The sequence below is a fragment of the Strigops habroptila genome, chromosome 3 (genome assembly GCF_004027225.2).
Source record: "Strigops habroptila isolate Jane chromosome 3, bStrHab1.2.pri, whole genome shotgun sequence".
Taxonomy (NCBI): Eukaryota; Metazoa; Chordata; class Aves; order Psittaciformes; family Psittacidae; genus Strigops; species Strigops habroptila.
The window spans coordinates 83,552,256-83,575,453 of NC_044279.2; the positions used below are offsets into that span (position 1 = coordinate 83,552,256).

At 39.6% G+C, this 23,198-nt stretch overlaps 1 protein-coding gene across 7 annotated transcripts in view; it reads right to left on the minus strand.

Annotated features, from left to right (window-relative positions):
* Positions 1 to 23,198, minus strand: part of SPATA5 (spermatogenesis associated 5) — a 197,257-nt gene that overhangs the window by 155,984 nt on the left and 18,075 nt on the right. For all 7 annotated transcript variants that reach the window (XR_003990412.1, XR_003990411.1, XM_030478201.1 and 4 more), the window contains exons 10-11: positions 15,224 to 15,378; positions 8,178 to 8,387 (exon numbers count right to left, since the gene is read on the minus strand). Coding sequence is in view for 5 of the 7 variants with exons in the window: in XM_030478201.1 (XP_030334061.1) it covers positions 8,178 to 8,387; positions 15,224 to 15,378 (365 nt within the window). In the remaining 2 variants the exon portion in view is untranslated. The remainder of the gene's footprint in view (positions 1 to 8,177; positions 8,388 to 15,223; positions 15,379 to 23,198) is intronic.

The window sequence follows — 23,198 nt, forward strand, 5'->3', positions numbered from 1 at the left end:
TGCTTCCTTTCAGCAACATCCACCCTTAAAGCAACTGCTGCAGCAGCTAAAGTATCACCTGCAGGCTTTCAACAACTTCAAGTCTGTTGGATACTTGCATGAAACAGAATTATTCATAGACCTAACTGAAGAATGCAAGAAAGAAAGAGAGAATTAAAAAACAAAGTAAGAGAGAGAAACACAAAGCCTTTTTCTACTATCCACTGTGGACACCAAACATGAGGAAAGTGAAGCAGTTAGTGCAGTTTAAGAGACAGCACCCAGCTGCTCCCAGCCCTCGCCATTCACCACGTTCAGTGCAGATGAGGAATCTGATAGCACGGGCCTAACAAATCCTTCAGAAACGAGGGCACAGTCTTCTCTTCCTGTCTATCTATCTGTTAAACTGAGCTGATACACCAAGAAACCTCTGCAGATCCTACCCACAATAACAGATTTATTTTACTTTTTCCTGTGGACCTTCTCTTTCATATCCTTATTCTCTTAAGTAATTTTTATTCACATCAGTATTCTCATGGAAAACAACACCATATATATATATATATATCAGTGCCAATAGTGTGCTCCTCCAGTATGACCCGACATCAAATATCCTGACATTTTCTTTTCTTTTGCCTGAGCCAAAAAAATGCTGAAAACCAAAACTACTCTTTGAGCTTTAAGGTACAATATAATTTCAGATGCTTGGAGTTTTATTTTTAATTAAGCATTAAAATATGATCAAGGCAACATCAAAGCAATAAATACTGTTTAAAATGTTTCCAAAGAGAATTATTTTGAATATATGGTTTCGCTGTAAGCTTTGACATGAAGTTTTGACTCCATGAAGTAATGACCTGTGCTTCTTCAAGGAGAATTTTTGCAAAAACTGATTCGATGGTCTCCTTGTTCACCACTCATGAGCGACACCAAAACTGAGGACCATGTTTTTATTACAAGCAGCTTGGAACTCTTGCTATATATGGCAATAAAGAAGACGACTTCAAATTAAGAGAAAGCACACACAGAAGAGGAGAAATCCATATACATTTCATCTCATGCAAACACTTAAAACCACAACACAAAACCTAGAAATGTTCAAAGAAGCTGGATTTAGCAATTGAACTGGGTTAGCTCTGGTCCCACCTGAGCTGAACCTCTGCCTTACCCTGTCTGCAAATTGACTGTCATTTAGCCAAGACTGATGGCCGTTCTTTCAAAAGATAGAACTGTATGGGCAGCAGTGTATAGGCCACTGCAGAGCCACGTGCTGACAGATGACACTGCTTCTGATTTTCACAAAGCTCACCTTCTTGTTTTAAGAAGGTTGCTTTGAAGTTGGAGGCCACTCAAAAAACACCAGGAAGGGGTTTTTTTTTATTATTTTTCAATGCTGACCTAGTCAGTAAGTTGCCATTTGTCAAACCATCATTTCTGGCACAGAGGTGAGCATAATGATTCCTTTAAAAGCTGTTTATAGCTGTGGATATACTGACCAAGAGGTGCTAGTAACAAGTGGTCCAGTTTAATGATACATAGCATGGGCAACAAGCCATCTTTCATACGAAGGGATGTGAAGAACTAAAACCTGTTCCTTCTGGTCATTTGCACAATGACTCCAAAATCAGCTAAAGACCCGAAGCAGGAAATTGGCAGAAGTAGTTGTAGCTTAGCCATGCATCTAAGCGTGCCATTTGTGAGACTAATAGTATAAAACCTGCCAATTCAGGCCCACTCTACACTGTTGAGCTTTGTTTATCCATCTTGAAAAGTAGAAATAGTTTCCAGGTATGCTGTTTAAACACCATCCCATTCTCATTTACAAGAAATGTTTCCCTTGTATGATGAAAACTTCCACTTGCTTATGGTCTGGATTAATGCCTGTTTTATTTTTATTTTTAATAAAAAAGCAAGAAAGAAGATTCCTTATATTTAAAATATGATCAGAATAAGCACTCTGAAGATTAACTGCACAAAAGATAAGATCCTTGTATACAGGCTGCCACATAAGATAAGCTTGTGAACACATGGTTATGACAGAAGTTCTCAGAGTGTTTTTAAACTGCAAGAGGAACATCTGGTTATCCCTGAAGTTGGAGTATCAGTAATTTTTCTAAGCAGCGCTTAAAACCACTTGCAAATTTTTTCCACATGAAAATACAGGAGTAGCGACTTTCAATATATTGGAAATTTAGTTGGTGACTTCCCTCTATATACAATTTCTTCACTATTTTGAGAATCAGGTAAGTTATGCACTTAAGCTTGTTGAGCCAGATGGACACGGCTCCCTATTTCTTCAGCATACAGCTCTGCCTGCTCTCTTCAAAAATAATGCCGTTCAAACACATGCAGGTTCTGGGTTCTAACACAGACACACTGAACCGATTTAGCTATAGATACGGTTCATATTTTTAAAAATCCAATTAATTAGAGAATTTATAGCACATCCTACAGATTATTACTTTACAACAAAAAACACACAATTCCTTCTTTGTCATGTGCAAAGTAGAAGTCATTGAACAGACATTAAAATATCAGCCATAATCATAGAATCACAGAATGGCTTGGGTTGGAAGGGATCTTAAAGCTTGTCGAGTTCCAACCCATTGCCACGGGCAGGGACACCTTCCACTACATCAGGTTGCTCCAAGCCCCGTCCAACCCGGCCTTGAACACTGCCAGGGATGGGGCAGCCACAACCTCTCTGGGCAACCTGTGTCAGGGCCTCAGCACCCTCACAGGGAAGAACTTCTCCCTAATAGCTAATCTAAATCTCCACTATGTCAGCTTAAAGCCATTCCCCCTTGTCCTGTCACTACATGCCCTTGTAAAAAGTCACCCTCCAGATTTCTTGTAGCCCACTTTAAGTACTGGAAAGCTCCTCTAAGGTCTCCCCTGAGCCTCCTCATGTCCAGATTAAGAGAATTCATTAAAGCATCCCAAATTGTTATCCCTTGTTAAAAATGCTAAACAAATTTTCAAATACAGTTAGTTTTACTATCTGCAATTAACTAACAAGTTACTGTGAATGTGTTACTATGGGTCTTTTGAGAAATTCTATTAAATGTTTGCCAGAGTTTCTCATAAAACCACAATGCTTCTTCATTTTTCATCTTAAATGTTCTCCTTAACTAGTTACAGGCACCAAGTTTTCTTATTTCATGCTTCTGCCCACTGAAATCCCCACCAAAAGGCTAAAGTATCTCCCCAAAACTCAATGACAGTTCTTCACAAAGCAAAGCAGTTGGCTTTTCCAAGGCTCATTAATCTGTTTGAGCTGCCACAGCCAAGAACTGAAGGAAAAAGCAGAGGAAACTTCAACTGGAAAATATTTTGACATAATTGACCCAGATGACAAACTAAGCTTAAGCACATGTCGAGCAGTGGGAGTGGTACAAAAGCATCGGCAGGGTGATACAGGAATACAGGAAGTTAAATCAAGCCAAGGTGAAGTCAGAGCTTCGAGAACAGTGTATATTTTTGTAATTACTGCTAATTGAAAAAAGAAAAGATTCCTTCAGCCCAAGCTCTTCAGTAACAGCAAATAAGATGTCAGGAATATTTTCTACCTTAAAAAAAACCAGCAACAATAAAACAAAAAAAAACAAACAAACAAACAACAAAAAAACCCAACCAAAAAAACCCTAACACCTTTTTTTAATCACACCATAGTTGGAACTCCTAACCAAAGCAAACCATTGGTTTGCTCGGTGTTAACATCCATAAACACTACTTACTGTCATGGGTGGGTCTGGGTGAGTGGTTTTTTGGTTTTGGGTTGGTTTGGGGGTTTTTTTTGAAGTATGGTTTCATCATGTTTACAACAATTAGTGTGTCTGTCAGCTGAATTCCAGGGGGGGTAACTTTTGGAGGTCTAGATTTTCTGAAATTTTAAGCTGGTTTTTGTCACTATCTCTAAGTGAGTTTTTGCGTTAGTTTCGATGTTAAACAGACAAGTATCAAAAAGCACTAAGCAGCAAGAGGAAAAATGATGCTTCCAAACTCATTACAAGCATACAGAAGTTACTTCTTTTTTTTTTCTTGTTATTTATTTTGTAAACTCAGGTAATCTGCTTGTTGGACAGAAAACAGAACTCAGAATCCCCTGTTGACATAATCCTGAGCAAAAGCCTCCTGAAATTAGCAGAAAGTCTCCCCCTGGTTTTAGCAGTCTGCATAAGTAGGAAGTAATGCAATGCAGGATACCATCAACAACATATATCCCCTCAGCATCCAGCATCATGGGCAAGCAACAGAAAATCCATGAAGAAAAGTAATATTCATTAGATTCTCAACACAACATAGTGACACAGGATTCCCTAGAAATAAAGTAAACAATGGGGGAAAAAACCCACAAAAAACCAAGAGGACAGTCATATCACATTTAAATAAACTAAGATGCAAGACAAACGCAGATATAATGATCTATGCCATACAGAAAGATATGGAAGCGTCCCCCAGAAATATTCTTACAATATCACCACAAAATCTTAGTGGTCTAATCGACATGTACCTCAAAAAAGCAGCCAGTCAAAGCTGACCCTAAGTGCAGGAACTGTCAAAACAGTATACCTACCACAGTCAGTCAAAAGAGAGGAAAAAAGGCCCACAGAAATAACACAGTGACAAAGGGGTTCATTTTCTTCATTGTCAATTTCAGAAAGCTAGATGACATGTAAAGCAGAAGTGTCATAGAGGAAGTTGTATATACCAGAGAGGTGTTATCAGCCTGGCAGAAGCTGAAAATTGTATCTCATCATATTAATGTTGACAGGTCCAGTATCTGCGCACAATTTTCCCTTCCTGTTAGTAAAATAAAGGCATAAAATACATTTCAGAAGAAAATTACGAATGCTGGGGCAAGCACAAAAGGAGTGTGAAGAAGTACAAAAGCGCATAGAAGGCTAACTGAAATAAGAACTTAACCAGATCGAATACTATTGATAAGACTGATGTCCAACCCCAAAGAACTAAAAAGTTATCCTAATTCATTCCTTCACACAGTCTTGTACTCTCTTATATCCATGATCACAAAACACTGAAAAGTCTTTAAGAAGTTGAGAACAATTCAGTTGTCTTTTCGTAACAGAGGTTTGGGAGGGGGGAAATAAGCAAGATGACTACTAAAACCCTGAAAAGCCTCAGTGCAGCAAGAGATACTGAAAAAGGGGTGGTGGGAGGGAGCAGGAAGAGCCATCCCCTGGAAAGTAGTTGAAAACTTCCTCCCCAGTAAATTTAGCAGATATATTGTATTAGAGACAAAGAAAGTCAAGTGAAGGAGTAAAAATAAACAATTCCCCTTAGGAATTACATGCAAGACTGCTTTGTAAAACAAATGAACCAGCCAAATGCTTTTCTCTGGAAAAGCAAAAGGTCACCAATCTTGGTGAAAATACAACTATAAAAAGTTTTGGCCAAATATCAAAGAGCATGTTTACAAAAGAGCCACATTCATTGTAACACTAACCATTCAAACTTTACAATAGATTTCAGGAGAGAACAGGATACAACGTCAAACATCTGTTATCACGTTATTTTCTTCAGCTCCTCTGCACAGAAATTGCATCTAGACCTTGCCCATCTTCCAAACCTTACTAGAGGCAAGTCAGATGTGGGCTGGAGGCTGCATTGTTTTGATTGTGCCTCACATAGCATTATGACAACCCATCATGCCCAAGACACATGGAAATGTTCACTTTTTAACACATTACATATAACCCAGCTGAAGGACCTCACTGAACAGAGTCAGCTGTCCAAACTGCACAGACATTGCGTAGACACATCTGGAAAACAGTACAAAGCCTTCCTGGAGCCAGGCTGGGGTAGGAGCAATACCTGTTGCACCCAAGCAGGGCAGCCAACTTAGACAAGAAAGAGTACATGCAGCACTCTCAGAGAGTTGGACTTGCTGTGCCCACGTATCTTAAACGTAGTGCGCAGACATTATCGGTCCATCTTCCAAAAATCCCTGGACCAAGTAAGAACTGCATGTGATGTACTCAATTTCCTCTCAGGTTTCAGACACAGGGAGAGACAGCATCCAGAAACAGGCTCCCATAGCTAGAGCTATGCCTCCTGTCTGCAGTCTGTTCTCAAGAAGGACACAAGAACCTGAGTCACCTGGACTATCCTGAAAGAATACACATATTCCACAAGCTGTACAGCAGACACTTTTCATCAAAATTATTTATTTGAGGCAGGACAGACTAGGAGGAAAATGCAAGTCTGATACCGGTTCCAGGGACAGATATTTGAGACATAACATAGAGAAACAAACAGCAAAATTAATAGGACTATAAGCAAGAAAAATCCCCTCATGGAGGAAAGAAAAAAAAAGGGGGGGGACCCCCCAAAAACAAAAAAAAAGGGGGGGACACCCCCCCCAAAAACAGAAAAAGGGGGGGGCCAACCCCCCACATATTCATCTACTTTGGATTTATTGCAGGAACACATGCAGTGGAAATTAATTCATGCTGCAGACAATGATGTTTAACACATTTAGTACATGATGGATGTTGCCTTTTCTGTCCAGGAAGCAAATGTGAAGTTAGAGAAAGTGGGCTATGTTCCCTTCCTGGAGTCAACATATTCCAGGGCTGGACATGCTCCAGAGATGTGTTTCTTGAAACATCTGTATATGGAATATTTGACCAGTTCCAGGCCAAGGGATTTAAATGGACAGGGAATAAAAGGCAGCTTCCCCAAACTAGCCACTGCTGCTGCAGCTTGTCAATGACAGGGTTTTGCATCAGCAGAACTGCACTGTGAAGAAACACTGCATTTACTCTATAAATAATTTCATATCAGTGCACCTTTGGATACCTCTATTTAGCACGAGCCACCTTTCATTTTTGGATAATTAACTGCATCAATAAGAATGTCTGATGTAGCTATGACTGATGAATACAGGATACTGACAATGTTCATTTTTAACTGTTTAGGGTTGCTTTTTTTCAGACTGCTGCTTTTTCTCCCCCCATGCTCTCAGGCACCAGTGCCTTGGGCGAGACAAAGAGGAATGTTTTCTTTTAAGCAGTGCAGGAGGAAAAGGTTACCTTGTTTACCAGTAACTCTGGAGTACAAAGAACTACTTTGTCTTATGGAAGAGGCAGAGTAAAGGTAGTGTTTCTTAAGGGCTGAGGTTTCCAAGGCTGCTCTTGTTGATGTGACCGTGACCCAGAGGCCTGCCTGCAATCCCAGGAAGCACAGGCAATGAAGGGTTGCTGGCTTTAGGGTCAGGGCAACTGCCTCTGCTCCCAGAGAGGACAGGATCCAGAGCTACAGTTAGACTGTGTCTGAAAGGACAGGCAGAGGAGGAAGCTGTGCAGAAACTAACAACATAGAAGGCTTTGTGAGTAAAGAGATGGCCAACAGACAAGAGTACGTGATCTTACTGCTGAGAAGGAGATACTTTTAAAATACTTAAACGAATGTTTTTTCTTGCACTTCATTAACATTCTGACACAGCTGCAAGGCTACCCCATGTGGGATCACTCTGCTATCTTTTTTTCCTTCCTACATGTTGAAGCTCAGTATTATTATTAAATAACTTCCATTCATGCGTTTTCCATACAACCCACAATAATCAGTTACACTGATTCATAGGCAATGAAATCCAAAATTTTTCTATAAAGTGTTCCTTAATGCTAAGCAAATATCCCACTTATCCAAGAGTAACCCAGACATAACTGATTTTGCAAACTTTCTAAAAACTGATGAAGTAGAACTATTTCCGCTGGAAAAAAAGGCAAATAGGGCAAAAAAAAAAAAAAAAAAATCTACATAGGAATGAAAAGGAATGTAAAAGATGAGATGATAATATTTCCACGCAAGCAAGTAGTTATTACAGTAAGAACAGCTACCTATTATCCAGAGCTGAATTTCATCTGTACTGCTTTGAGAATTTCATTGTTTCCATTTTTAAAGATTTTAAATAATGCCAATAGTTAATATGTCAGTAGACAGCTTACCCACCTATCCAAATCTGCTAAAAATAAGTAACAGCTTTTTGAAAAGCATACAAGAAACCACTAGTCCTTTCGTAAGAAAACACAAACCTTATTTGATATTGACAAGATGTTTGCTCTAGCATATATAATAATCACAAACAGTAAGAGCCACTGGACTCTAGCACTGGAAATTGGTAAACTATCAGTTGTTTTGCACGAGTTAAGAAAACGTAATACTAAATGGCCTACCTTCACTGCCAAGAAGTTCAGACCACTTTCATGAGCCAAAGCTTTTGCTATCATTGTTTTTGAGCACCCAGGAGGTCCATAAAGCAGCACACCTTTTGGAGGCTGAATCCCCATTCGGATGAAGGAGTCGGGATGTTTAAGAGGCCATTCAACTGCCTGCTTCAATTTCAGCTTGACGTCTTCCAGTCCTCCTATGTCTGACCAAGATACCTGCAAAACAGACCATTTTGCTGAATTCAGACAATGGAGCAAAACTATTTAAAAAAAATGCTCTATAGAATGCACATTGATTATTTCATGACGTTCTTTTGTTGTTTTTAACCAGTCACTTCTTCAAAAAGCTTTTTTCTTTTTTAAGAAGCAATTATTAATAAAGTCACACAAAGCAAGAGGGGATTAGAATTGCTTTATGCTGGAGGATGTAAGCAAAATATTTTGTATCTACTTCAAAGGACAATAACAAAACATAGAAAAACAACAATAAAATGACAGCATGATCACACAGGCAGCAACACTTTGTGTGATCACTAGCAAAGTCACAACTCCACTCTCTTGGGATTTTTAATGTGATGCTGATGAAGAATTTTCAAATTACTTTGATGTCTTCCCTGAAGGAAAGGACTTTTATGAGCTCAAGCTGGTTTTATTTATAGCTGCAGAATAAAGGCCCTGATCCCAGCTATATAATCCCACTAAACTGAACAGGACTAAGCATTATGAATTTTGGGGTGGTTTCTCCACTTGCCAGCACTATCAGTCCCATATAGGACTTGGGCATTGGAGATGCCTGATTCGACTGGAAGCTCGAGAACAAACAATCCTCCAAGCAGACAAGTATCTAGAGAAAAGAAACCAACCACACACACACAAAAGCAACACTCAAACCCAACTGCAGTTAAATTTGATCTGCTGAAGACCCAAGACAGGCTTGTCAGGCATACATCAGGACAGAACTAGTATGTCCTACCCAAGAGAGCAGAGAGATCTAAAACCTGATACACCTTTCCCCATGTCGCTGTCAACAAGCCTGACTGAGACTTTCCCCCACACCCCCCAGCTGGCTCTTCGTCCTGTCACAATCCATTCCTGTCCACTTCAAATATTAAACATGTCAAGGCACACCTAAATCAAATGATCTTCTGCCTTAAAACACTCTTCCAAAAATTTGCTAGACATAAATCACCCTTCAGCTCTGGAAAGTCAGCTACACTTGAAAGGCAAGCAGAGTATTACTAAAAGGCAATGTATCACATTCCTCCCCACTTGAAAACTGGGGTCATTCCTGGCTTGTCCCTATTGCTATTTTCCTGATACCAGTATAGAGTGGAAACTAAAAGTAGATATTCCCCAAAAGAGGCATTCAGTCTGCTATTGAAGTGGAGGAAAAAGAGCATTTGGATGTGGTACAAGCACTTTTGTTTAAGTTGAAGCAAATCAAATAAAATTTCTCCTCAATTGTCAGTCTTTGACAGAGAAGAAAATTACAAAGACAGTGGAGAGCACAGAGCAGACATCAATATGCATGGGTCAACCCCTCAGAAATACTCAGAGTTTAAAGGCTAACCGGAAGGTGAGGAGCTGCCAATCTGCACCAGAACATCATCTCTCTCAGACCAGGAATATGTTACAGGAGCTCTAGTAAAAAACCAAACTAAACTCTTTTTCTTAGTGACCAACAGCTTCTGGCTCTTAAATAATTACTTTACAAACCAGGGGAAGCATGAAATATGCAGAGCTGATCACCACTGCCTACTAAGAAGGATCTGAGAGCAGAGGGACCAGCAAAGGCAAGATTCTGGTCAAGTCCTGAAGTCCTAAACAAAATTCCTCTCCCCCCCTTTTCAAAAGGACAGAGATGGAGGGGGAAGGGGGAAACCATCAATGGTAAAACACTCAAAAGTAAGAATTATTTTAGATTTATATAAGCTTGCAAGAACCAGATGGACTGCTTTTGCACACAAATCCTCAAGTAACTTCCTGACTGCCATTAACACAAATTCTAGTGAACTCATTCGGACAGCCAGCTACACTTCTTCCACCTGCACGCCAACTCAAAGGAAAGGTCTTACAACATAAGCAATGAAATCTGATATTCTGTCACTGGGGAAGTAGTTTTAAAGACAAGCCTTGCGACTGAGCTTACATATACCAGGACAGTGCTCTGCTACGGTGTGTAAGACACCAAGGTTTCAATACTGCTGTAATCTTTAGGTCTCCCCAGGTCAACAGAGCTCAGAATACGATGCAGAGCAGTAACTCCTCTGAGGTTGTTAAGCAGCAGCAACAAAGAAATAAAGCAGACACGCAAAGGATGTCCCATCTAGAACCTTCTGGCTGCAAAGACACAAATCTGAGTGTTGAATTACAGTAAAGGGAGTGAAACAAGCAAGCAAAACCATCGCACTCTACAAAAATTTCAGAAAGACCCATAGGAGAGGGAGGAAAGGCAACTACAGTGCAACTCTCTGAAGAACTGAAGTATTAACTTCCTGATGTATAATGTGCATCCCCTCTCTCCTACATCCCTGCTGCAGAAAAAAGCAGCCTTCTAGAAAGGTTGCAAAGCGTAGTAAAGTTCAAGAAAGGTTCTGTACAAACAGAAAGAGAGATGCTACATGGAAGCAGGCAGTGAGTATTCTGCATTTGTCTTGGTTGCACACAGCAGTGCGGACACAAGTGGAAGGACAAAAAAAAGGCAGAAAGAAGGAACACACAAAAAAAGGCATGTGGTGGCACTTCTGCCTCCAACAACTCCTCCTGCACACGTCACTTTCAGTCTGTTGCCACAAACTCACTTCATTATGGCTGTTTACCCCATTAGAAATTTTGAATATGCATGGGATAAAAGGAAAAAAGAGCCCAATTTCTGTCAATGACAAATCCCCTAATAACTAGCTTGTCATGGAGCACTTTTCAGAAGCAGGCTGCAAAGCATTCTATACAAATTATCAAATATCCTCAAACACCAAGGAGCAACTTGATTGAGGCCACCCAAACAAGTCACTTAAAATGTATCTCCTTGTTCCTTAGCTACTACCCCAAGTACACGCATAACAAGAGGTTTTCCCAGGTTTTAAATAAGACAAAAGACTGTAAGAGAGCCATATAGCCCTCTAGCCTTCCAAGCAGCCAAGTTACTAGTACTCAATTCTAGGACCTAATTAGGAAAGATTGATCAGAAAATTCAGTTTCTGTACACCCTACTCCAAGTGCTGAAGATTTCAGAGAACAAGGCCTGTGTTGATGAAAATTTGGAGTGTCTGATAAAACAAGTAATTATTTTCATCCAGTATCAGAGATGATACCAGCTTCAAAAAAATCCAACAGCAATAAATGGCAAAGGTATCACAAGGGAAGGGACTCTTCAAAGTTCATTTACTTGTGGCTTTATTTAGAAGTTACTTTGAACTTTTCTCATTCAGTTGACACATGGCTAGTGCAAAGCAATGAAATATGAAAAAAAAAAAAACCAAAACTAAAAAACCCTAAACAAAACCAAACCACCTTCTGAAAAACAAAGTTAAAAATCACAAAAGTCTCAGTTTAATTCAGCATGTACATCAACGGTTTTACTTGTAACTAACTGCATAGCCCAGAAGTTCCATCCATACCAAGGGGCTGCCAAATGAATAATGTATCTGCAATAAACAGCAGCAAAGCTGATACTATTAATTAGTGTAGCTCAGGCTTCTCTTTTGGGGGGGGGGTGGTGGTGGAATCTCATAGATTATCATTTATTTAGTGTTTGCAGTTAATTTTAGCAAGGATTTTGTAGATGACAGTGTTAAGGAAAGACTTCAAAACATGAAGGAATGTAACCCTTGATTTTCTAACAAATTTACCTACACAACCAGCTGTATAGTTGGATAGCTTCTGTGGCAAGGAGAGCAGGGGAAGACAAGCCTAACCTGACAGACATAGTATCTGGACATTAATCAATACAGGATGATTGCACAAAGATACACTAGCCAGGGAAAACAAAACCAAATCAAACCACAAGCTTTAGGTTTGCTGAAGAAAAAAAAAAACAGAAAACATGAACCAGATAGCAGTCCAGCTTTCATTTCCTGCACGCCCAGCTATATTTTTTCTATTTTGATAAGAATGCAACAAAAGGTGTAAGTAAGGCAGTTTCTGTTGGTATAAACTACTGGAGAGCATATAAGTAAGTATCAGAGTACACCATGGCCAACAGCCAACTAAGTGTTTAGTGGGTAAACGGCCCAAGTCTGTGGGCTGGAAGCACTGAAAAGCTTCCAGTCACGCTGAAAAGCACTGAAAAGAGGGGTAAATTAGTAAAGAGGAAGAACTTCTTATAGAAATTAAGACTACTAGTGTCAGTTCTGTGTCAAGCAAGTAATGTTTCCCACAGGTTTTGCAGAAGCAGACATTCAAGCACAATATTAAACAGCAAAGCAGCCTAGGACACAGCATCATCAGCACAAAACGATGCAACTAATTAATGGCTCTGCAGTTGCACTCATTTGGCTTCTTAGCTACCTGGTTTCTACTGAAACCAAGTACTCCAGCATCCAATTAATTCCAAATGTTAGTGCAATCAAACACACAGCTTCAACCAGAGCACTTCAATACACAACTTCAGAGAAGATAAAGTAAGTCTCTAAAATTTGAGACATACCTAAAAATCACTACTAGAAGCATGCAACATAAAACATTGCATATTCCTCTCAAAAAAAGTTATCCAAGGAATTAGAAGCTGCATTACATTTTCTGCTACAATCTGTATTCAAAATAACAAATCAAGCAATTAAATTCTCTGGATACCAGTACATTAAATGTAAAGTGACTGGCACTCAAGACACTAACAATCAGGTGAGAATAAGACATATTTATTTGTTAATAAAGAGCAAATTACACTAGTCTAAGTTTAATAACAATAATAAATAGACTTTTTTAATTATTATTATTTCTTTTTGCTTGTGCATGTCTATAAACCACAGAGTGGTCAACTTTTTTTTAAAATAGCTCCACTATGCTAAAGTACAGGAATGAGTTTCAGGTGTTTGCAAGTGTTCCTGCATCACACCCCAAATTCCCAGCAAGCAGCCCTACCAGGGGCTTAGATTCCTGTTGCTTGCTTCCCCTGCTCTGCCATCCTGACCACCCAGCCGGAGCAGAACCAAGTTCTTTCAACTAACCTATAGACTTGAACTGATGTAGGGCCCATCCCTACCTTAAATACCAATGGTAATGGAGTAATTAGCCCTGAGGGCGCCAGTGGTGTTACAATGCTGGATTTACACTACTGTGACATTCTTCAACAGTGTGTCAGCATTTCCAGATATTCAGTCTGTTTGTTAGCATGCACAGGTACCTTAATTTTGGTAAGCTGGGGGCTCTGCAGCCCAAAATAATGGTTAAACTGAATTCCAGCACCAACTTTGGTAGGTGATGTGGGAGGACGCAAAATCCGTTGCATCTGGTATTTTTGGTTCCACTTTAAACTCACACCAGGAACCAAACAGATGGGCCTGAACTTTAGCCTCTATCTTCAAAGAATATGCATCATTCTGTAAAAATGCAGGTCCTGTCAGCACAAAAGCAATCTGCACTATGTTGTTATCTTTCCTTCAATAACAGAATGAATTTCAGCAGTATTCTGCTGACTCGGCTGGTATTTAGCAAATTAAACTAACAAATTAAAAACCAGTGACAATCAAGGAAGCCACCAGCAGGATGGTTTAGTGGATTAGTGGACAACAGGAGCCTGAGTAATAGGTTGACCTGGATTCAGAAACAATTCCCTGCAGTACCTCAAGACCTTGCTTCTATCTGTCTTTATTGTTTAGCAGTACTCCATCTGGCTCCAAGCAGGTTGGTATGTCTAAAAGACACATCACAGTTATAATGACGTGAGCGCAAGAGCCAACAGCACAATAAGCAATGAGAGAATTAGTAACTCTGGTTCTCAGCAGAACTACTTGGCCTTTGCGGATATTGATGCTACTACACCATTTCCAGGGAAAGCCGTTTGCAGCTGGCCCACGCATTTCCACCCAGCACTTCACTACACAGCGAGGACTCTTAACAAGACAAGTGTGATATCCAAGCTGGCTGCATGCAGCATCCTGTTCACAGATTTTATTTCCCATTCCTATAATTTGGGAATAAGTGTCTACAGTTGTGCAATCTAATTCCCAGATGACTCATCTTCATGCAGTGAGACATAAATGTTTTCTTCTAGGGCTTGGGGAGCTGCTGAGAAACACCAGCACAATCACTTGCAGAGTCAAGATTTAGTAAGATTAAATACATTTTCTTTTGCTGAATCTTCTTAAGCCAGATCAGTCATCTTAAACCAGATCAGTTCCCCAGCCCAATTTATGTTGTGTCTGCTACTGAGCTACCATAACACCTAACTGAGAAGGCAGCAAGCAGGGTAAAGATGAACCAAAGGAACTGTTCATATAATGACAGCCCCTGACTGGTAGCCACTTGGCAGTGATAACCTACCTACAGTATGTAATTCTGCCCACAATTAAAACCATGTAATGCCACTGAAGAGGCTCACGTCACAGCAGTATGAATTGTATGCAGATTTAACCAGTGTTACCCAAAAAAAAAAAAAAAAAAAAAAATCATAGCAATCAAGCTCTCCACATTTTTGTTTCAATACACATTGGTGACAAACGCTAGCAGTTGGTTTCTGCTTAAGTTTATGTCTGCTTTACAATAGGCTTCAGCTTTCACCATTGTTCAGGACTTGCTTTGAGCAGACATCTGAAGATTTTTACTCCATTAATCCACTCAGAATATAAAACTACCAACCAGGAGATACACTCCTGCATCACCAACTCTTCCTAAAGCATTAGGAACTTTATCTTCTGTAAACAGGTCTTCAAAATTATAATTAAACAAATAAGCAAACCACAAGATGACACACAACATTTATTGGCAACTTAAGGACTCCTCTTCACAGAATTACTCTTTCGGTAGGGGCATTTAAATGCCTAACTACAACTCTTAACGTGGCTTTCACAATGTTGCTAGCATATTGCAAAAAAAAAAAAAAAAAAAAGACTTACTTTTGGCACATCGACCGCCACCTCCCTCATGGCACTGGGCCTGACATCATTCATCCCCTGTAGGAAGTCATTGAAAGCAATCATCACTGACCCAGCCACCTCGTTGTCTAATACGTTAGGTCTTTTCCCCAGCGCTCTCCGCAATGCGTACAAACCTATTAAAAACAGAAAAACGTGGAAATATGTAGACTTCCTCTTGGTTCTCACAAACAGAGAGTGTATAACATACAAACACAGCAGCACTGGAAAGGAAATTATGTTCAAAAGAATGTCTCAATGTTGAGCCTTAACTAGGTCAAAGAACAGGCGAGACACTTCTGATGAGAGCACAAGAAAAAGGGGATTTAATGACCACAGACAGAATATAAACTAAATCTCTTCCAAAACACAGAATGAAACAGCCATGCCCCTGTGTTCCCAGAGATGAAGTTAACAGGGCAAAACCTCCAAAGATCCACATATTGATCCAAACACGTTTCTAAAGCACAGAGGAAGAGGGATAATGAATATTCAAGGCAAACATTAAATCAGCTCACATAAGACATTTGCAACCTTGTCCATTCCTCTATTAGTAGGACTGTATTTTCCAAGCTGCTCTTAAAAACAAACTGATGAGATTTCTTTTACTTTCATTGGAACCCTATTTTGCTATTTAGTAAGATGCCAGACACTCGTATTTTTCTTGATACGCAAGAAACATTCCCTACAACACTCGATAGTTCTTCGTTCCCTTCAGCGATCACATGATTTAAACACAAGCAGAGCTTTTACCTTCTCCTTTGTTTGGTCAAATCCCTCACATACAATACCTATAAATCTTGATACTAATTCCTAGCTTGCCCCTTTAATCCTATCCTCCAAAACCTGCGCAAGTCCCAACCACCAATATATCAATACTCCTCGGGCAGGACCAAGCAGTACCATCTGGAGGACCCAGGCATTCCTCAGAGAGAGCAGCTACTGTCTCTGTTGTGTAAGATGCCCAGAAGCATCACGGTTTTCCCACTATATAATTATGCCTTTTAAGGTCTAATATAATTCGGAGTTCTGTCACTTCTATTTCCAACCCTGTTCTGTGAACTGAAACTATCAAGTATGACATTCAGTATATTATTACATGATGAGTATAATCTTGTACACAGGTATACACACACATGCAGATATGTAATATCGGTTGCCATGTGTTACAAAAAAAAAAAAGAAAGAAAAAAAAAAGAGGCAGTTAGTATGAAACCAGTGCACCTTGCACGATCACACAAAGAGAAACCTTTGCTATATTTAACCAACCAAAACATCAATTAGTGCTACATGAAAGGACAATAAAAGGGATAAGCTATTTCTGAAAACAGAACTGGTTTTAACTTCCAGCGGATTTTTTCTATAGACGCAGACATGCAAAGTTTCTGACAATGACAGGAATTCTGAGTTTTCTACAATATATACAATGTGTGAAGAGATATAATATCTCCCCTGTGAAGCAGTACAGCTGGTGTCTCTCCAGAAACTGCCAATTACGGCAGAGTCCGAGCACCTGCATTCAATACCCAGGCTCTTAATACAATAATGGAGGGGGGAAGGGGGAAGTTCGTAATTCAGGTTTCCCCTTGCACAGAATATCCAGAACTAATAAGATATACAAATAAAAGCATTCCAAGAGGCCAAGGAGAAAAATGAAAATCTGGTCACCAGAGGACAAGTATAAAATATAACTGACTCATTTTAACCATCCTGACAATTTTTATGTTATTCCTCCCGCCCCCCTCCCCCCCCCCGCTTCTTATCTTAGAGAGAGTTCCTTTTAGGCAAACAAAAACTTAAAAAAGACAATATAGATTTACCCCCACCCACGTTTAAAATTTACATCCAAGCAAATAACAAACTGAATATCTTATTCCAGTGTCACTGCAGTTAACACTTTGGGGCTGGGAGCAGGTATTGGGGTTGACTCCTATAGCTCCTTTTTGGTTAATTCACTCCGCTTAACAAGAAAAAAAAAAAGAATAAATAGCATATTATGAAATTAAGTCATAGAGAAAGCAAGTAAGTGGTAAAGATTTCTGCTCATTTCTATACATATCTGCTCCATTGCTCCATCATGTACCAGTCCCGTTTGATTCATTTTAATGGTGCCATGGTTATCTTTTTTTTTCCATGACATGAGGAATTCTTAAAAACAAGCAAGTTTATTTTAAAAATTGAGAGACAACAGTACATAAAAATGCCCAAGGAGAATTCCGCTTTTAAGGACCATTACTGCCAGCGCTACTGGGAGCACGAGTAAAATTTCAGTCCTCAGCAGTGGGTTTAAGACGCAACAGCCTTGATCCAGAACAGGAATAAAGAGGTCACAGCTTTCCAAACAAAGCCTGAATTCATTTCAGCATGTGCACGCACACGCCACTGCACAGGTCAGCATTTAATTGAAACAATGTTTTACATTAAAACAATAATAAAAAACAGATTGAAAAAGAAAGCATGATTCTTCCTGTTTCCTCCTGTTATCATAATCATTCTTTCCTGCACTTCAGATTGACCTCTAACTGGGGGGGGAGGGAGAGAGGGGGAGTGGGGAGGAAAGAGGGCGGTGGGAAGTCTCAGTAACAGGCGGATACAGGCAGCAGCTTGCCAGAGGCAGAAAAACACATACTTCTCTCAAGATGCTGAAAGATCCTTATTTAATGTAAGGAAAAGCAGGGTAGGCTGCAAAACATGCTGCTAGAAGCAACACAGAGGCAAAGGAGCTGAAACACTATAGCAAAGCCAAGTTTATCAGTACTGGAGTTATAATGTAGACAAACTGAAGATTCAGACATAGCACCTCAGAAAACACTGAGCGTCTAAGCTTAGCTGTTGGGTATCTTTCACATGGGCGTGTTCTGGTTTGAGTGTATGTCAATGCTGTGAACTGCCTCTGAGCACAGCATTTTCCAATGCTACTTCATTCTTAAGGATTCATGAATATCAATAGCCTTTTGGCAGTGACTGACGAGGCCAAGAAATAGGTGGGTGGGTTTTCACTGTTTTATTCCAGCTCAAGTCCTGTGTGAGGGGAGGAAGGATGCAAATGTAGTTAGCCTGCTGTATGGTCAGTGGGATAGTTTGCACAGGCATGGGCTACCTATTTCTAGTAAAGGGATACAAGACTGGTCCCTAGGACTAAAGCCTTGGGCGACATGGTCTAGTGTGAGGCATCCCTGCCTGGCAGGGGGGCTGGAATGATCTTAAGGTCCTTTCCAACCCAAACCATTCTACAATTCTATGACTAACCTGTGCAGAGCAGAAACTTAACTTAAGGCAGCCTTTACAACAGTGAACAGCACTGATTCTCAGTAGGTCATAGATGGAAAATCCCAGTTAAAAAAAAAAACAAATAAGTAAAAGAAACAAGCATAATAAGTCATGCATGATTACAAACAATGGAAAATAAACAATTTGTTCCAGTCCGGCAACTGTATGCTCTACCCCCACTAACTCATCCTGTCTGTCTAGAACAGAGGAAACTAAGTGGATAGAAAGTAAAAAGCCAGCAGAACACCCTGTTCTGGTACAGATGATCCTTCTTTGGTAGCAGGCTATGGTACCAGATCAGTAGCATTGTTTCCCTGTAAGAATTTACTGCTCATAGCTTAGCTAAGTATGGCACATTAGATCATAATCACAATGTCTGACCCTAAAAATAGACTCTACACCACTGTTAGATTTGTCAGTCTAATTAGAGACTACTGTAAATAATAGAAAGCATCCACTCAAAACAATGAACATATATACTTTAGGTTTCTGAAACAGAATATACACAACACTTGAGGAAATGAACTGAACAAAATTGTTATTCATGCACCTTTTACTGCCCATCAGCTATTTCTTCTGCAAATCCATCTTGTCTCGACTTACCCTACCAGAATCTGTAAGTAGCTTCAAAGAAATTGTAATCTTGTAAGACTGTTTACAAAAGGAAATGTTTTTACTTTCCCTGCTAATCTGGCATTTCCCTCCCAAATTGTTACAGCCATACCAAGAAGGCACATACCATTTCTACCTGTGACAGCTGTCAGATCCAACATGATTCTCTCCTGCATGGCTGCAAAGTGGAAATGCTCAACAGCATATGGAAAGATTTCAGCTTCCTAATGGCACTGGATGGATCTTCCAGATCTTTACATTCCATACTTCAAAATTTAAGTTTTATGCATAGGAAGAGCATTTTGTATAGCTTAAAATCAATTTTGAACTTTATAAACCATAAGAACAGTGTACTTGACTTCACAGGCAATGCATACAAAAGTTGTTCCACTGTTTGGCTTGAGGTTTTTGTTTGGTTTGATTTTGTTTTGTCCTTTTTTTTTCCCCCACTGTACATACATGGGAAAATCCCTGAAGAACTTCATATACTGTTTGCACAGGAAAGATAATACCCTTAAATCCCTTGTAACCATAACATTGCAAATTCACTCAGCCAACCTGAGCACTAATCTACTGTAGGGATTATGTTCACAATTTATAGTCCTTCATGAAGAGCTCTGGCATTTGCTGGAACATGTCTATGGAGCAGACCAAAAGCTGTTGAGAGTTACGACAGGGGAGGGAAAGGAAGGAAGGAAAGAGGAACTGTATTTTCAAAACTTATTTCATACAGGAAACAGTTTATTCACAGATCAGGTACACACACATCATTTATCCTCAGACAATGACAACAGAGGGAAATAAGGAATACCAGACTGCCTGTTTGTAGCCTGCTCTCATACATAAATGTAGCTAAGCTAACGTTTGTCATACATATGTTAGAAGAAAAATAAGGACTGCCAGGCTACCAGAATAGCAAGGACAGAAAGGCAAGAAGCAACAGTTAGTGGCTAAATGCCAGTCTAATTGTAATTAGGAACACTGTCAAGTCTGAATACAGCAACATTTGAAGTCAGAAAACCTACAGAAACTTTGCCTGAAAATACTGAAGTTCTGTCCCCAACAGCAGCTATTTATGCTACATACAAATACCTACTGCTAACTGATTTTGCTCCTGCAGAACTAACAGACATACAAATCAAGCCACATTTCACCAGAGGATCTTTTATTGACTAAGCAAAAGAACTAAGACTGCTTTCAAATCCTAAGTTTGCCATTATATATTCCAGGAAAACATTTTACCTGGAGCCTGAGAGGGAGTCAGAATTCTAACATTGAACTCTTCCCCTATAGTGCCATTTCTACCACAATAGCTTGCCTGAAGTATAGCTGATGCTAGCTTACTCAGAAAAAAGGCAGAGCTCTGAAAACAGCATTTTTTCTTTTACTCAGATACTGAGAAAGTTTGCCTGCAGAATACCTTCCAGTCAGCAAAACACCAGTTAACATGAATGACTCTGTGCACAGCATGTTGTATTACCAAGAATGAAGTCCAGAGTTTTGCCAAACCCTTCTCAGAGATTAAAGGTCAGGAAGTTGTTTTCAGTTCTTAAATCTGTAAAACCTTCAAAGTTAACACAGGGGAGCAAGCAGCTTGGATCACTGTAGGAAAAAAAAAAAAGTAAACCAAACCCATAGGATAATTTGAAAGACTAAGTAGACTGTAGAGTGTCTTCAAAAATCAGTTTCGTCTTGGTTAAATCATTTTCATTCATTCGAAGGTGCTAGACAGACAGCTGAAGATTTCTTCTGTTGCTAGAGGAATAACATTGCCTGGCACACAGCTCTCATCCAGCTTTGCATCCAGATCTGAAGCCCCCAAGAGACACAAACCCTGATAAGCATAATAGCGACTAGCACACCACTCCTGTCGATGCGACTTAGAGCTGGATTACCAACATCCTGTTGATTCCCAGGTCTACAAAATAAACAGGGACCACACAGAACCGCCTGTTCTCACCACAGCTTGGCCAGTGACTCAGCCCAAGACAGTATCTGCCCTGAATTTATTCCATTCTTAAGCAAAGTGACATAATGCTAAATTTTCAGCATCTGCAAGCTGAGGAACGATGTTCTGACTGCCATTTCACAGCTCACCAGTCTGCATAGATAGGGCTGCACCAACATAGGCTACTTTGATGTCTTGCACCCCCTCACTCTTCAATACAAACAACTTGTTTTGGGGTGGACCCTCAAACTCATTCAAGCACAGAAGTTTCTATATGCACACACGAATAGTATCATTTCTTCTGTACCACTCAAGCTGCAGGAGCAAGAACATGGTGTCTCTCTGTCATGAAGGTTATTTTAAAATATTAATGACAGTTATTGACCAACTCTTCCAAATATATTCTTTATTTCCTACTTATATAAATATAGCAGGCAGAATGGGATGTGCTTTAAACAGATTATTAAATACCCAGCCCTCAACTGTGTACATGAAGTCAGCAATCCCATCATCCAATTAACTGCAAGCCAGTTTCAGATAAAAACACTTAAATTTAGTTAACATGAAAACCAAAAGTTCACATGCCCTGACTGCAGTTAAGTGCAGTGTTCTCCAAACTAAAACAAAAATCAAGTACCGTTACAAAAAAAACCAAAACAAACCAAAACCAAACCAAAATGAAACACAAAAAAAACCCAAAAAACAAAGAAACCCCAAAAAAAAACAACCCACAAAACCCAAAAAAACCAAAACCAAACAAAAAAAAAACCTAACAGGCCCAAGATTTTATATAAAGAAAAATAACTACAAAAAGCAATTTAACGTGCACCAGTGTCTCTGCAGAGAGGCAAACAGAGCAAGACTTTTTCCTCTCTAGATACAAAGACAGTTGCAGTAAGGAAACACCTCTGCACCAAGCATATGCAAAAGACACACGGGGGATGGGAAAAAGAGATTCAGAAATTTTGCAATCACACCAGAATGACACCAAACTAAAGTAAAAGGGTGAGAATCTAACCCTATGCAGCTAAAATAACACATTTTTTGTGGAATCTTAGGAAAGTAGTTGAACTATTTTAAATGTCTAAGAGAGCAATTATAAAACAAATCTGACTTTGTCTTTGTGCCACAAGATGCTGGGTGAAGGGCATCCTAAGAGAGAGGGCAAAGAGCTCCCCCAGACAAGAATAAGGTCAACTCCAGCTAATCTCAAGCATGTTCCTTCAAGCCGCTCAGCAGCACCCAGATGTAGCCTCTACTGCACAAAAGCAATGATTCTGAGTGAGTGCTCTAAGACACAAGAAGAAAAAACATATGTTCCAGCCCGAGTCCAAAAAAGCCACATTGCTTTGCGATGTGCGTGTGCAAGCAAGGACACATTTGTTCACAACCTGTTAAAGACAGCAAACTAGGTCAGCTGCTTTGGGTTAAAAACAGCTTCTGCATCAAGGACCCAACTTTAAACCTACAGAACATAGCACTAACTTAAAACTCACAAATGCTGAATATCAACACGGTGTCAGAGAACTCAACTGTTCCAGTCAAAAAATTAATTTGTAGCTTTACTTCTGTTTTGTGCTTGAACTTTTCACTGCATTTCAAAATCCAATGTTCTGCTCTTTCTGCAAAAATCTCTCAATTTCATAACAAAACATTTTTTGGTATTGACCATCTGACTGTATTTGTTATTCATATTCCCCTCCAAAAAAAACACATTTTCTACATCACCTTTTTATAAAAAGGCAAGTGACCTTTCCCACCTCATTCTGAATGTCCAATGGGAACCACTATGCAGTTAGAGAATGCAATAGCAGACTGTTTGCATCAGCGTAGCTTCAATCTTTTTCCAAGCTACAAAACAAAAAACAAAACAAAACAAACCAAACAAAACACACCCAAACAAACCACAACATAGATATGGTATTTTCAGTCACTTTCCATAAGGGAATAAAAAAAACTATAGCATGTCAAGCACTGCTTTCCCTTTTAAATCTGTAACTGCAATCAGTTAACTTGCAAACAAACTAAAAAACAACCCCATTGCCTTGGTTGTCAACTGCCTTTGTCAATATCTACACTTTCAACAGTGTCTCAGCCCAAGTTCCTACATTTAGGATTAAAGCCCAC